This window comes from Acipenser ruthenus, chromosome 1, assembly GCF_902713425.1.
Source record: "Acipenser ruthenus chromosome 1, fAciRut3.2 maternal haplotype, whole genome shotgun sequence".
Classification (NCBI taxonomy): Eukaryota; Metazoa; Chordata; class Actinopteri; order Acipenseriformes; family Acipenseridae; genus Acipenser; species Acipenser ruthenus.
In genome coordinates, this window is record NC_081189.1 from 40,167,674 (window position 1) to 40,181,436 (window position 13,763).

General features: G+C 42.2%; 1 protein-coding gene across 2 annotated transcripts in view; it reads left to right on the forward strand.

Moving 5' to 3' along the window:
* The window catches only part of LOC117420910 (alpha-2,8-sialyltransferase 8E-like), a 43,240-nt gene that overhangs the window by 22,082 nt on the left and 7,395 nt on the right, over positions 1-13,763 (forward strand). For both annotated transcript variants that reach the window (XM_034034659.3, XM_034034658.3), the window contains 2 exons: positions 351-495; positions 8,959-9,071. In XM_034034659.3, coding sequence (XP_033890550.1) covers positions 351-495; positions 8,959-9,071 — 258 coding nt within the window. The remainder of the gene's footprint in view (positions 1-350; positions 496-8,958; positions 9,072-13,763) is intronic.

The window sequence follows — 13,763 nt, forward strand, 5'->3', positions numbered from 1 at the left end:
GCAGTATTCTACACTGTTTAACTGAAATGTATTTACTGGTGGTTTATTTTTTAATATTTAACCCTCTATTGCATGACTTATTATACTTTCTCAGAAATGATATTATATTTGTATATAATATGATCACTTTTCATTAATGTTTCATAAAGTTTAGGTGTGTTTTCTTCTAGGATATTGTTACATTTCCACTTGATTTTTTAAATTTTTTTAATATAAAACTGAACATTTCTTAAAAACTTCAGTATGACAGATGCTGTATCTCTATAACGTATAAATACGAAAAACTAGTAAACTCAAAAAGGTATGCATTTATCTTGTTGAATCATGTTTGTATTGTGTGTTTCCCTCAGAGCTTCTCTGTCTCGATGTTGCAATGCCCCGGCATTCATGTTTACCACCCAGAGAAACACTCCCTTTGGAACAAAGCTCCGATATGAGGTGGACACCAGCGGGATCCTGCACATCAGCCCTGCAATCTTCAAAATGTTTCCCAAAGTGAGTGCAGTCACATGACAGAAACTGCATTCAAAGTGATACACAAGCACCCCCACCCAGCCCCATCTCTCATGTGTTCTGACCATATTCACATCAGAATCCCTCTAGCAATCATGCTAGCTAACGTTCAAGTAATACATTACCAATAGAGGAGGGGAGGTTCTTACAATGATGACGGCGGATGATGGGAAGGGAAGGGGGGTGGGGGTGGTTCAATGAAATTTTGACATGACCAATAACCCAGCAGGAGAGCAATGCAGGGCTCCTTGTGGATGCCCAGGCACAATCTGCAACCTGGCAGGAGCTCACATGCATTAAAAATAGCTGGCCTTTTACTGGGTGAGCCACTTTACTAACTTTATACCTTCTTTGTTCTAATGACAAAAGATAATCTTTTTCCTTTTTCAGAGTATATAACATTTGAGGCTTACTTACTGTATTACATATCTTGGTGGTCAATGCTCTGATGACAAGGAAATGCTACATTTTGACATCAGAAATGAAAAAAGTTAACGTATTGTTAGCAGACTCAAAGCGGGCTGGTGGTTAAGTTTTGATGATGCGGGATGATGAGAGGCGGGGGAAGGGGGTGTCTGAGATTGGTGAAAACTTGATGTGATACTTGAATGTCCCCATCAAGTGAACTTGAGTTTCCATTCTGAACAATGCACAGTGCTCTTCTCTTATACTGAATTCCACTTGCGCAAATTGTGAACCTCAAACCTGACATGCAGGCTTTTTTTAATATATATATATATATTTTTTATAAAACGATATAATTTCAAATGGTGCCATGGAATGAAAATCTATATAAATTACATTAGGTAATAATCCTAACTGGATTGGTAATGTGCCTGAATTTAAGCGGTGTACTAGTGATGCACTCCTATTGTATAAGCCACTGTACATTGAAGATTACAAAGTAATGGGTGATTGCTGAGGTTATTTAAGGATGGAAAAAAGAGTCCATTCTGATAAACTTCAAAATCCACAGGAAATCAAATTCCTTCTAATTTAATCAAAGCTAATCCAAGTCAGATTGACTCGTTTGTGATTATTTCTTTTTTTTCTTTGCTAATGTACACATATGTTGCTATCCAAGCTGCGGCATCTGTTCTGCCAACAAGGACTCCTTGTGTTTGTTGATAATAGCTTTTTGTTGAAGCATTTTACGAAGTTTATTATTAACCATAACTATTAAACACTCAATAGTGCTACATTTAGAAATACTGAAAGAAACAGAATAAATATTTTTCTTTAGTATATCTATGTTTTTTTTTAGTACTAATTGAGTGTCACTTAAGGAAGTCTAATGCTATTCAGCTGTTAGTTAATCATCAGGAAGCAGGTGGCCAACCTCCTTCTCCAGTCATGTAGGGGGAGGATCTAGGCTTCTTGAAGTTAAAAAAGTCCTTTCCTTTTGTTGAGACTCCATAGCTTCTTTAACTTCCAGTAAACTCAAAATACGTTGCTTTGTGCTGCATGTCACAGTGATGTTGTATGGTATAATCTTTCATAAATACAACCGTTGCACTGCAAATCTGACATGTTACCTTGTCGTCAAAATTATTCAGTGAAAAAATCATCATCTGGCTAACGATTTTGGAATCTTCTGTGTTCCGCCTCCACCTTTCACCTCCGTGACATCTCCGAATTACTTTTTCACTACGGATTTAAAATTTTACACAAAGTAAACTAAATAGTTTAAACAGGCCTTCGCTTCGCTATTCTAATCAAAATTATGTGTGCAAGGAAACAGATCCTGTGTGTTATTTGATTGGCTATTTTGCTACCTCTGTGAGCTGTGATTGGCTTAATGGGAATGTCACTCATACAGACTGCACATGTTGAATATACATGTTATTCAGGTGCACTCCACTTACAATGGACTCCAGGAACAATGGAAATCAGTACTTAATAAACGAAGTATGTAGTAAACACAATTCGAAATGCTGTCCGTAACTGTGAACATAAGTACCTTAAATATAAACAATACAATAAATAATTAATTGTATATGTTATACGTTTTAAACTGTACAACAGCTGTGCCAACAAAAACATAGAATAAAATTAAACAGCAACTGTTTTTTCCTGCCCGAAGTCACAAATGCCGCCGTGACTGTCATTTAATGCCTCGGATGTACATTATTTGCGCAAAATATCTACCTGTGGAACAAAACTGTACCTACTAAAACTGTACTGTATGTATTAAACTGCACATATTAAATGCAAAAGACATGCTGTGGTGGGGTGCCCCGCCCCTGTGCGTATTTTATGTTTATATGTATTGTTTGTCTACTTGCTTTGGCCATCGTGCCGTTTTGTTTGTTACAGTTTTTTGTTTTGTGTTTAAATCTTTTATTTGTAAATTAAACTCGCATATCAGCACTTTCATACACCAGTCCTGTCTGTGTCCATTATCCTTCCTGGTCTGACATCACCACAAGACTTGAACAGTCCTGCGGGTACACAGTTTTTTTGAAGAGGAATTTTTTTGTTTGTTTTTTGAATGAAGAGGATGGAAGAGGGTCCGTGGTGCCAGCACTGCAAAGTGGTGGAACACTACACCAGCGAGTGCCCCTTTCGGGATGAAGCAGAAACCAACCTGGAGAGGTGGTGGCGGTTTAAGAGAGGGGGGGCTGGGAGCTCGCAGTCAGGGTGAGGTGGAGTCGGTGGAGGACTGGTTCCTCCAGGAAAAACCTCAATCCCAGCCACTAGCCCAAAAGAAGGGGAGGAGCGGCCATCACAGGAAGAAGGGGAAAAAGTCAGCACAAGCTCCAGCGCCAATGAGGGAGGAGCCCAAGCGTCCAGCAACCACAAGGGAGGAGCCTGAGCACTAGGAACACCAGTGTCCAACGCCCTCAAGGGAGATTTGGGACTGGGTGATGGAACTTAAGGTGGACCTCAGGGAGGCCTTCCTGAGGGTGGTCGACCTGTTGTGGGCCAGGGATGGGGAACGATGGGAAGCCTGGGAACAGCAACACTACCCAGCGTCCATCCCAGACATCTCAGACATGGTAATCTGCTACCTGGGTGCAGATCTGAGAGGGGCCCCATCATCTCCAGTCCCATCAGGAGGAGCCACGCCTACCGCAGACTACCTGCTGCTCCCGCCTTCACCGCCAGGGGGAGACTACCTGCTGCTCCTGCCTTCGCCGCCAGGGGGATACTACCCGCTGCTCCTGCCTCGGCCACCAGAGGAAGACTGCCTGCTGCTCCCGCCTCCACCACCAGAGGGAGACCGCTTGTTGCTCCTGCCTCCACCACCAGAGGGAGACTACCTGCAGCTGCCACCTCCACCACAAGAGGGAGTCTTATCTGTTGCTCCCACCTCCACCACCAGAGGAGCTGGAGCTACCTCCATCACCAGAGGGAGAGGAGCTGCAGCTGCTTAAGCCTGCATCGCCTAAGGCTGCCGAGCCTGCATCGTCTAGGTCTGCTGAGCCTGCATCGTCTAGGTCTGCCAGGCCTGCAATGCCTAGGCATACCACGTCTGCATTGCCTAAGGCCTGGGGAGGCCTGCTCGTCATCGCCTGGGGAGGCCTGCTCGCCGTTGCCTGGGGAGGCTAGTTTGCCACCACCTGGGGATGCCTGCACAACACTGCCCAAGGATGCCTGCACAACACCGCCCAGGGATGCCTGCTTGTTATCACCCGGGGCTTTGTTGTATCCAGCAGCAGCAATTACGCTGCCAGAAATTCTGGGGCCGGAGTCCAAGAGAAGGGAGCCACTGGTCTCAGAGAAGGGGGGAGAGGTGAGGAGACCACCTCCACCCACAATAGTTGCACTGCCGGAGTATGCAGCGCTGCTGGCACTGACGGAGTCTCCCACGCTGAGACAATATGGCCACTGCCTGTGCCAATACCACGTCCGGAATGCACTCCACCACTACAACATCCGGGTCAGACATGCCTATGGAACAAGAAAACTGTACGTATTAAACAGTATATACATTATAAACAAGTCTGGTTTAACCAGAGAAATTCCCCATTAAAACCCATGTTGTTTGGCAGGGACATGCCTCCTCAATACGTTATAAACAGAACTCTTCTACGTTCTAACAGGATCTGTTATAAGTGGAGTGCACCTGTATTAAAGAGGCAGGTTATTTTAAAGAATTCCAAAGCGATACAGTACATCAATGCAATTTTATAAAGTAATGGGCGGGCCGCCAAAAATTGCCCTGTGGGCCGTATGTTTGACACCCCTGTTTTAGAGTATTAATTATTTATTTTAAACAATGTCATTCAGATTTAACTGCAACCTATTTAACAAACTGCGATTTACACAAACGAGCCCTGCTACACGCTCACAGGGAATTATATAAAATTTCCCACAGAGGACAGGTTTTCAGGACATGTGCTATTGATTGTACTCACATAGCACTGTCACCCCAATCCATGGAGCCTGCTCTGCAGGGTGGCAATGCCGACATGGAAGAAAATCGAGGGTACGTCTCATCAATTAATATTTCTCGAGGAAGCAGAACAAAAAGAAAAATATGCCATTGCACAACATGACTTTTATTGTATATGCATTAAAGGATAAAGTAATGGGTTTTTTTTTTACATCAGACAAGGAATACATGTTAAAATTAAAAGGTAAGCAGTGCAGTTTCACTTTACTTTGCCTCTGCCTGTCCCCTGCTGACTGCTGTGTTTGTTGATCGCTCATTTTCGTCAATGTAAGCCACCTCCACCTTCACAATAAGCTGCTGACCAAAAGATACGCTTGGACTGCTGGGGTTTTTGATATCATAGTGGTCACAGGTAAGTCTCTGACATTATCATGCACATTAAATTATCACTCACGATACATGCAGCGTGCACGGTATGGTATGTAAATTAGCCAAATTCTGCGCATGTAAATTAATGCATTCTCTGTTAGATTTATCACACACGTTAGGCTCACTACGTTCGCGCTAACTCCAAATTTAGTGCCCTTTCGTAAATGAGGCCCAAAGAGTAAAACTATAATAAGCAATACTTGGAGCTACTAAAATATTAACATAGTTTTAAAAAATGTAAAAGCTTCTTGTTTTTTTTTTGTTTTTTTTTTTGTATTTCTCTATAAACTGAATTAAACTGCTGAAGATTGACCTTTTCCACAGCAAGCCAATCAGAAGTGATAGTAGTGGGTCGTAAACATTCCCTAGGTCAGCTATCTTGGAAACGAGAGGTGACAAGTGAAACAAATCACCAGCGTAATGCAGTTTTTAGGAATGCATCACATTCAGCTTATTACTTTATTTAAAACAAATAAATAAAGAAGACTTGAATGTCGAAAGTATGGACTGATATTTGTTTTTTGAGCGGTTCACGTGAACCGATGTGAACTGGTCTGGTGTAAATGATCACTGACTGAAAAACAAAGCACTGTTTTATTGAGGTTCAACCCACAGTTCCTAACAAAATGTGACTTTCAACAGAAGCAAATCATACTATGCCACCTAATGAAGTCTCCATCTGGACTCATTTGGACACCTGACCACAGGTGGTTGCTGAAGTGCGGGCAGCAGGAGAGCTAGCCCCATTTGATTTCCTCCACAACCTTGCAGGAGAGCACCAAGACCAATGCAGTGCTCCCTGTGGGTGCCCAGACAAAATCTGCAGCTTGTCAGGAGCAAGAATCAAGCTTTGCTTCCATGGCTTCACTACATTCCAAACTGCTTTCCTTTTACCGGATGAGCCACTGGGGGCGCAGACATTGGCGACTCATGGCTTGAAAAACTGGCGGGGCACAGCCCCCCCCCCCCCCAAAAAAAAACGTGCTCAAACCCGATGCCCGATTTTAACCATTTTAATGTAAACATTAAGCTAGCTTTCTAACATTACCAGATATTTCATCACAAACAGTTCTACGCCAGATTGTCACAATCAAGAGCTGCAAACAACACTTTACAGGCAAGAGTCTCTTATCGACAGACAGCTACACCTGCACTAACCTGAGCGTTTGAAATGGAAGTATCGTCACACTCTTGTGCTGTTCGTAACATTCTGAACTACAGAAGAGTCAGGTTCGGTTTCTGTTGATGTCTCTGGCGTTGGAGGTTTAGCTTTTTTGTTGTAGAAAAACTCCAAACGTAGCTGTCTTTTTGCCATTTTAACAGGGCTCAAATTCACTCCGTTTTAGCACATATTTTCGCTGACTGAAAAAGTGAAAGTCTCACACGAGAACAAATATAACGGTGAAGGGTCTTAGACACTCTTTGTTATGTTATTATGTTTTGAAAGTTTGAAATAAACTGCGCATTTTTAAATAATAAACCCTGGCAACAGTGGCATAGCCAGGATTTTTTTTTGGGAGAGAGTGGCAATGGTAACTTTTTAAAGGTGAATAGTCACAGTGGTGAAATTGGCAACCTGATTTCTTATTAGTGCATTGACGTTTTATTTTCGAAAAATAAAGAACATTTTTTTTTTAACAGAAGATCCAATAACCAAATACACTGTTGTGCAAAATAGTTAAAAAGAGAGATTCAGTTCAGAACACTTCCGTTTAAAAAAAAAAAGGAAATACGAAGTATAACTACATTTTATAACTACAGCGCCTTTAAAAACAAAAAAAATGTACAAACAGCTGATCCAACAAAAAACTTGGGTTGATTGACAGCAAATCCAACCACTCATTTTTTTTGGTATCACACTGCACTGACATTCGCTAGTTGAGCTGACGGACACGCTGTAGCCTAAACAAATAATCAGAATGAAAACAAGTAGGTAACCGAACTCAGGAATTGAAACAGTTTTGCCGGTTTTCTCTCAGCAGCGTCCAGAACTGTTTTCATTCTGATTTATTTCTTTAGTTATTCAATTAATAACAGGTTGTACATTTGCCACTCCATCTCCAAGACCTGGATGGACTTGGTTACCGTCCCTTGATGAAGCTAGCTGCACAATCCGTGAAAAATGATAATCTTATTAGTAAGCTGGCCGCTGGAGAGGTCAGCTGGCAATAAGATATGTCATGAGGCGAGTGCATTCTATGTAAATACATAGGCTACTCATTACATAGTAGATGTCCTCTACCACATCTATGTGTGTAGTAGCTAGGCTACATAGCATATACAGTAATCATAGCCTATATGTTTCATGCATCTGTGTTTGGGGTTGAGCAAGTACAGCTTGCTTATGTATTCTCATTGGTTGATAGCAACGCGGTAAATAAAAAGTTCTTTCCGTGAGCGAAAAGAAAAATCAGCGCCGCCCATGCCACATCCGCCTCGCTATAATGGGAAGCGAAAAATATAACAATATTGCAATTTCTTACACATGTTTCAGTGTGAACGATCCTAACACAGTGGCTAAGCCACTGCCTGGCAGAAATCTGGGGGGGCACGTGACCAGGCGTGCCCCCCCTATGCGTCGCCACTGGGCGCAGATATATATTCTTCATTAACTTTTTTTTTGCTTTATTACTTATTTTAGACCTTATTTGTTCTAATAACAAAATATTATCTTTGTCTTATTTTCAGAATGTATTACTGTGACAGAGATCGAATGATTCTTGGTGTTAGATCTCCCTCCCGACCTGTGAGGGCGCTGTGTAAAGGGAACAGAGTACCCTGGACTAAATGGCACAACAGTTTATTCCCAGGGTTAGGTGGAAGTCGGCCATCTAGAAAGGGGAAAGAGCTACGGTTCACGAAACCAAAACGGCGTGGCATCCGCGGATTGGAGGAGCGGATGTGCTCGTTGACCAAAGGGTCATGGGTGACATTATAAAAAAGGGGATGTAGTGATCTGTTTCTTTGTGAATGGTTACATTAAATGACCAGAAGGGTAACCTGTGCTGTGAAATGTGAGTGTTTCGTTTGTTTTGTTTGTCGTTAATAATACTGTTTGTAATTATTTGGATGGCTAACACGATCGCTAAGGAACTGTATTCACCAGGAGAACTAGAGCACGCACTATGGACTGGTGTTTGTGTATGTGTTATGTGTGGGTGAACTAAAAACAGGACTGGTATTATTTTGGGGCCAACCCGCGGATTACAAATAAGCAATACATGCCGCTGTATTGCTTCATTACCATTGTTATTATTTACTGTTGTTTTGCCATCAGGCCATTAGATTTAAAAACCATTAAAACAACATTGCACCTGGATTATAATTTTGTGTCTGTTTATTGATCACCTGCACTTGCACACTGCTAACCACTTTGCCACAATTACATATGGAGCTTCCTTACTGTATTACCTATCTTGAATGCAAGTATAATAAAAATGTTTGAAAAAACGGTGGCATATGGCGTGGAATATAATTGTTGTTCAAGTCTACAGTTTGAAAAGGCCTGTTGATTTGGCTGAGAAGAATTGTCACACAACAGTATTTAATGCAACAACTCACTCAATGATATACTGTGACTGAGAAAAACATGAATAAGAGTGAGGGCTGAAAGGTTAGAGTGTTTATGTGAAAGAGTTGTCCTTACAATGATGTGTATTTTATCCATCTTTCTTAAGGATATGCCATACTCCCGGTCCCAGTTCAAGAAATGTGCAGTGATTGGCAATGGGGGAATCTTAAAGAACAGCAAATGTGGGAAGGCGATTGATTCAGCTGATTTTGTTTTTAGGTAAGTCTTTTACATACATACTCACAGGTATAGCTTTTAAAGCTGAGGACACCTGTAAACCTAAAGTCTCATTAAAGGCCCTGATTTAATTGTGTTTTATGTCTTCCACATGCAGTTTCACTGACCACTGAGATACCGCAGACTGAACTAAATAGAGCTTAAATGTTAGTGAGCCTAACGCTTTTCATAAATGTATTCTATTTAAAGATAATCTAGCCATTGATTCTCATAAGAGTGCTTGGTGGTTGTGACCAAATATTGTAATTGTTTTATTTATTTTTTTTATAGTGATTGTAGCAGCCAGAGTAATTCCATAAATCATACCCGTTTACATTTTTATTTGTTACACGGGTCTCAAATATGCAGTTTTGAAAGAAACACATGTTGTAGCAACAATGTATTTATTTGACAGATGCCTATATCCAAGGCGACTTACAGGTGTTACAGGGCAGTACAGGGTTATGATGCAAAATAAATATTTAAATATGTATAGTTTACAGTAGTGAGAAAAGGATGGATTTAAGAACATAAGAACATAAGAAATTCAAGAACGAGAAAAGGCCATTCGGCCCACCTATGCTCGCTCGCTTTGGTGCCAGCGTGGTCCGTTAGCACTCAGGAAAAGAAAAACAAAAAAACCCTAACCAGGTTATTAGGGGAAATTAAACCTCTGGAAATCCCTGGCTAGATGGACCGCCCTTCCTCCAGGCAGCTAGTGAAAGGTCTTATTGTGGTCACAGAGAGGGTTATACAATATTGTTCATGACAGCATCCAGTCTTTTCTTGAAGGATCCAATAGTCTCTGTTTCAACAACTCTGTCCGGCAGCCTGTTCCAATGGTTCACCACACTTTCTGTGAAAAAGCTTCTTCTCCCCTCAGTTCTGAACATGCCCTTCTTCAGCTTCCACCCGTGGCCCCTGGTTTTGTTCTATGTGACCTGTGGAAAATAATTCTCAGCAGTTACCCCTGGGCTTTTGAGAGGGAGTGCCCATTTAACTCCCTTGACAATTTTAAATACCTCTATTAAGTCGCTGCTGACTCTCTTTCTTTCTAGGCTATATAGATTCAGCTCTTTCAGTCTATCTTCATATGGCATGCCTTTTAATCCTGGAACTTCTCTAGATTTGAATTCCACTGTCTTGGCTATATAACCTAACCTTCTATTTGGCTTTTTATAGTGTTTCTGCACTAGTTGTCTTAAGAGTTTCATCCACTAATACCCCCAAGTCCTTCTCGTACATAGCATCCTCTATTTCATTACTGTTCATATTGTACTTGCCTCAAATGTTTTTGCACTCTATGTGCAAGACTTTGCATTTATTCACATTAAATTTGGTTGGTGTTGCAAAGAAAGACGAGGCAATTGTGTGTCAGGGAAGAGATGTGTTGATAGAAGGAGAGGGAGGAGTCAAGAGTAATAACTAGATTTCTAGAAGAAGGAGAAAGAGATGGAGAAAGAGTGATAGTCGAGGGAGACTGAGATGGAGAGGTCAAAGGAGGGAGAGAAAGCAGAAGGAAAGTAGAGGTTAGATTTAGAGAGGTAGAGTTTGAGGTGGTGTGAACGTGTCCAAGTTGAGATAGCTGAGAGGCAATTTGAGATGCAGAAAGAGATGTGGGAGTCAAAGGAGAAGAAGATCTGGGCATCATCAGTGTAGAGGTGTGTGACAGAGACAGAATGATTCTTGGTGATAAATTTTCCTCCCAACCTGTGAGGGCGCTGTGTAAAGGGAACTGAGTGCCCTGGACTGGATGGCCAGACAGTTAATTCCCAAGGTTAGGCGGAAGTCAGCCATCTAGAAAGGGGGCGGAGCTACAGTACACTAAATCATTGCCCTGGAAGGGAAACAGTATAGCAGCCGTGGATTGGAGGAGCGACTGCAATCGTTAACCAAGGGTGCATGATTGACGGTATATAAGGGGACATAGCGAGGTGATCTGTTCCTTTGTTATGGTTAATGCTGAACCGGAAGGAGAACCGTGTTGTTATTGTGAGTGTTTTGTTTGTTTTGTCGTGTCTAAATATATACTTGTTTGTTGTTATTAGATGGCTAACATGATCCGGAGCTGTTGCTAAAGCCCAGCACCAAACCCGGACAACATTGCACTTGTGTCACGATTAATTGTATTTGCACCACGAGCACTATAGCACTCACTGTGGACTTGTGATAGTGTTTGTGTTACGTGTGGGTATTTAGAATATCAAGACTATTATTTCGGGTCCAAACCGTGGATTAAACAGAGCAATATGCAATGCTGTATTGCCTGTTAGCATTATTGTTTACTGTTGTCATCAAACTTGGGATTATAAAATAAACCATAGTTTCACCAGTACTTTGGTGTTTGTCCTTGTCTTGAGCACTGTATCACCCATACACCTGCGGACTGCAAACCACTTTGCCACAAGGTGGTAGAAGAAGCCAAAAGAGGAGATGAGAGTGCCTAGCGCATGGATGTAGATTAAGAAAAGAAGGGGTCCCAGGACAGATCAGTGGTACACCTGTTGAGAGGGGGTGAGGAGAAGAGTGAGAGCCACGCCGGGAAACCTGAAAGGAATGGTGAAAGGAAATGAACTGTCAGGCCAACCTGTCCAAAGCCTTTCCCTTTCGCTACTTAGCGTCGTCACAGTTCGGGAGGGAGATTTACAACCAGAACTCATATTTCCGTCACAAATGGTGAGAGAGATAGGAAGAAAACCAGGCAAGAGCAATGCCTGAGATCCAGAGAGAGAGGAGAGAATAGCATTATCAACAGTGTAAAAGGCAGAGGACAGGTCAAGGAGAATTAGAATGGAGGAGAGGGAGGCAGCACGAGCATAGCGGAAAGAGTCAGTTTCCGAGAGGAGGGCAGTTTCCATTGAGTGTGCAGGATGGAACCCGGAATGAAATGGGTCAAGCAGAGAGTGCTCGGTGAAGAAGGATGCCAGCTGGCGGCAGACAGCTTGCTCAGGAGTTTTAGAGAGGAACAGGAGGAGAGTGACAGGGCAATAGTTTTTTAAGAATGGGGTTGATGTGAGCAGTTTTGAAGACTGAGGGAAAGGCAGAGAGTTTTGAAGGCTGAGCCAGACAGCAGAGAGATGTTAATGAGGGAGGAGATAAAAGGAAGAAGAGGATCCAGAACGCAAGTAGTTGGCCTAGAGTCCAGGAATAAGGAGCGAAGGTCAGAGTCAGATAGTGGCATGAAATTTGAGAATGAGGGTGGTGGTGGGGATCAGATCAGGAGAGCAGCTTCTGAATGTCCATTACTTTGGAGTTGAAGGAGGCAAAGTTTAAAGAAAGAGGATTGCGGAGGGGGTGGGGGTTTCAGGTGGAGAAAAGTCAGCAGGGTTTGTTAGTGGAGAACAGAAAGAAATAAACCAGGCACAAGGGCCAAAATAAAGAGTTAAACAAAGCATCATTCAGAATCAATAAGTACCTTTAGTCTGGGCAATGGCCTTCACTACGTAAGGACCTTTTTATTTTATTTTGTTACATGTTCCCATGTGTTGCTACAACTGTTTACGTAAGGTGTGTGTGTTAATTTTTTTTTTTTTACATTTTGACCACTTTTTAAAATTTTTAAATTGCATCCCTGCCTCAAGATGGCTTCCCATGTACCAGCATGGACCGCTCAGAACTACATTTGCCATCTCAGTTACATATGTGAGCAGGAGGATGATGGGAAATGTAGTTCTGAGAGGTCCATGCGGAGCGGAGCGGAGCAGGAGACCAGGTGAACGACTGTGCCTGGAGGTTTAGACATGAAGGTCGGGTGTCTGGGAGCCCGGGTCGAGGAAAGCACCTCACAGGCACCGGACTTCTGCACAGAGGTGGTGGTTGGAGCTCTAGTGGAGAGTGGTATCCTCACCTCCTCCTTCTGCTGAGGTGGTTCTGGGCCTTCTATTAGGGGTGCCCGTTTAAAGTGTACTTCAGCACTACATGAAAAGTAAAACATAAACTATCCCACCTTGCTGTTTTGAATGTATCTGGTCATTGTATAATAATTTGCATGCGTCCAAACATTTGCATAATGCCGCACTCCCAATGTCCAAAATCATTCTTCTGGAGCATTGTATAAGCTATATTACCTCCGTGTGGAAACACTAGTTTGTGTGACAAACATGGCCCATCTAATTTTCCATAAAGAAGGAACTTGTAACTTGTTTTCATTTGCATTCCCTGACACAACACATGCACAATCATCTACACACCGTTGAGTGGGAAAGCCGAATTCAGCCACAAATTCCATCTCCCTATCAGTTTCTGTGAACAATCTGATGTTATATATTGTCTGGCATTATATATTGTCTGGCATTATTTCGGACGTTCCCTGTGTACAGTCACACTGTGTTGCTGAGGAAAATTTGAATTTAAACTGTTAATGATGCAACTTCGATATTTAACAACGAAAGCGCACATGATGCATAATTTACTATACGGTGTAAGGTTCCATTATAATAACGTTCGTGGTTCCAATTCAGCCTGTAAACCCCCACAACTTGGGCAGTGGAGCGGTATGTTTTTCTTTCCGTTTGTAGATTTTTGCTTGCCATTGTAACTGTGTCTGTTTGTGTGTTTTTGTGATTTCTGTATAACCCAAGGTGTCTGATAACAAAAACACCCAAACTGACACAGTTACAAAAAATCTACAAATGGAAAGAGAAACATACCGTTCCACTGCCATATAGAAGTTGTGTCATTAACAGTTTGTGGCAG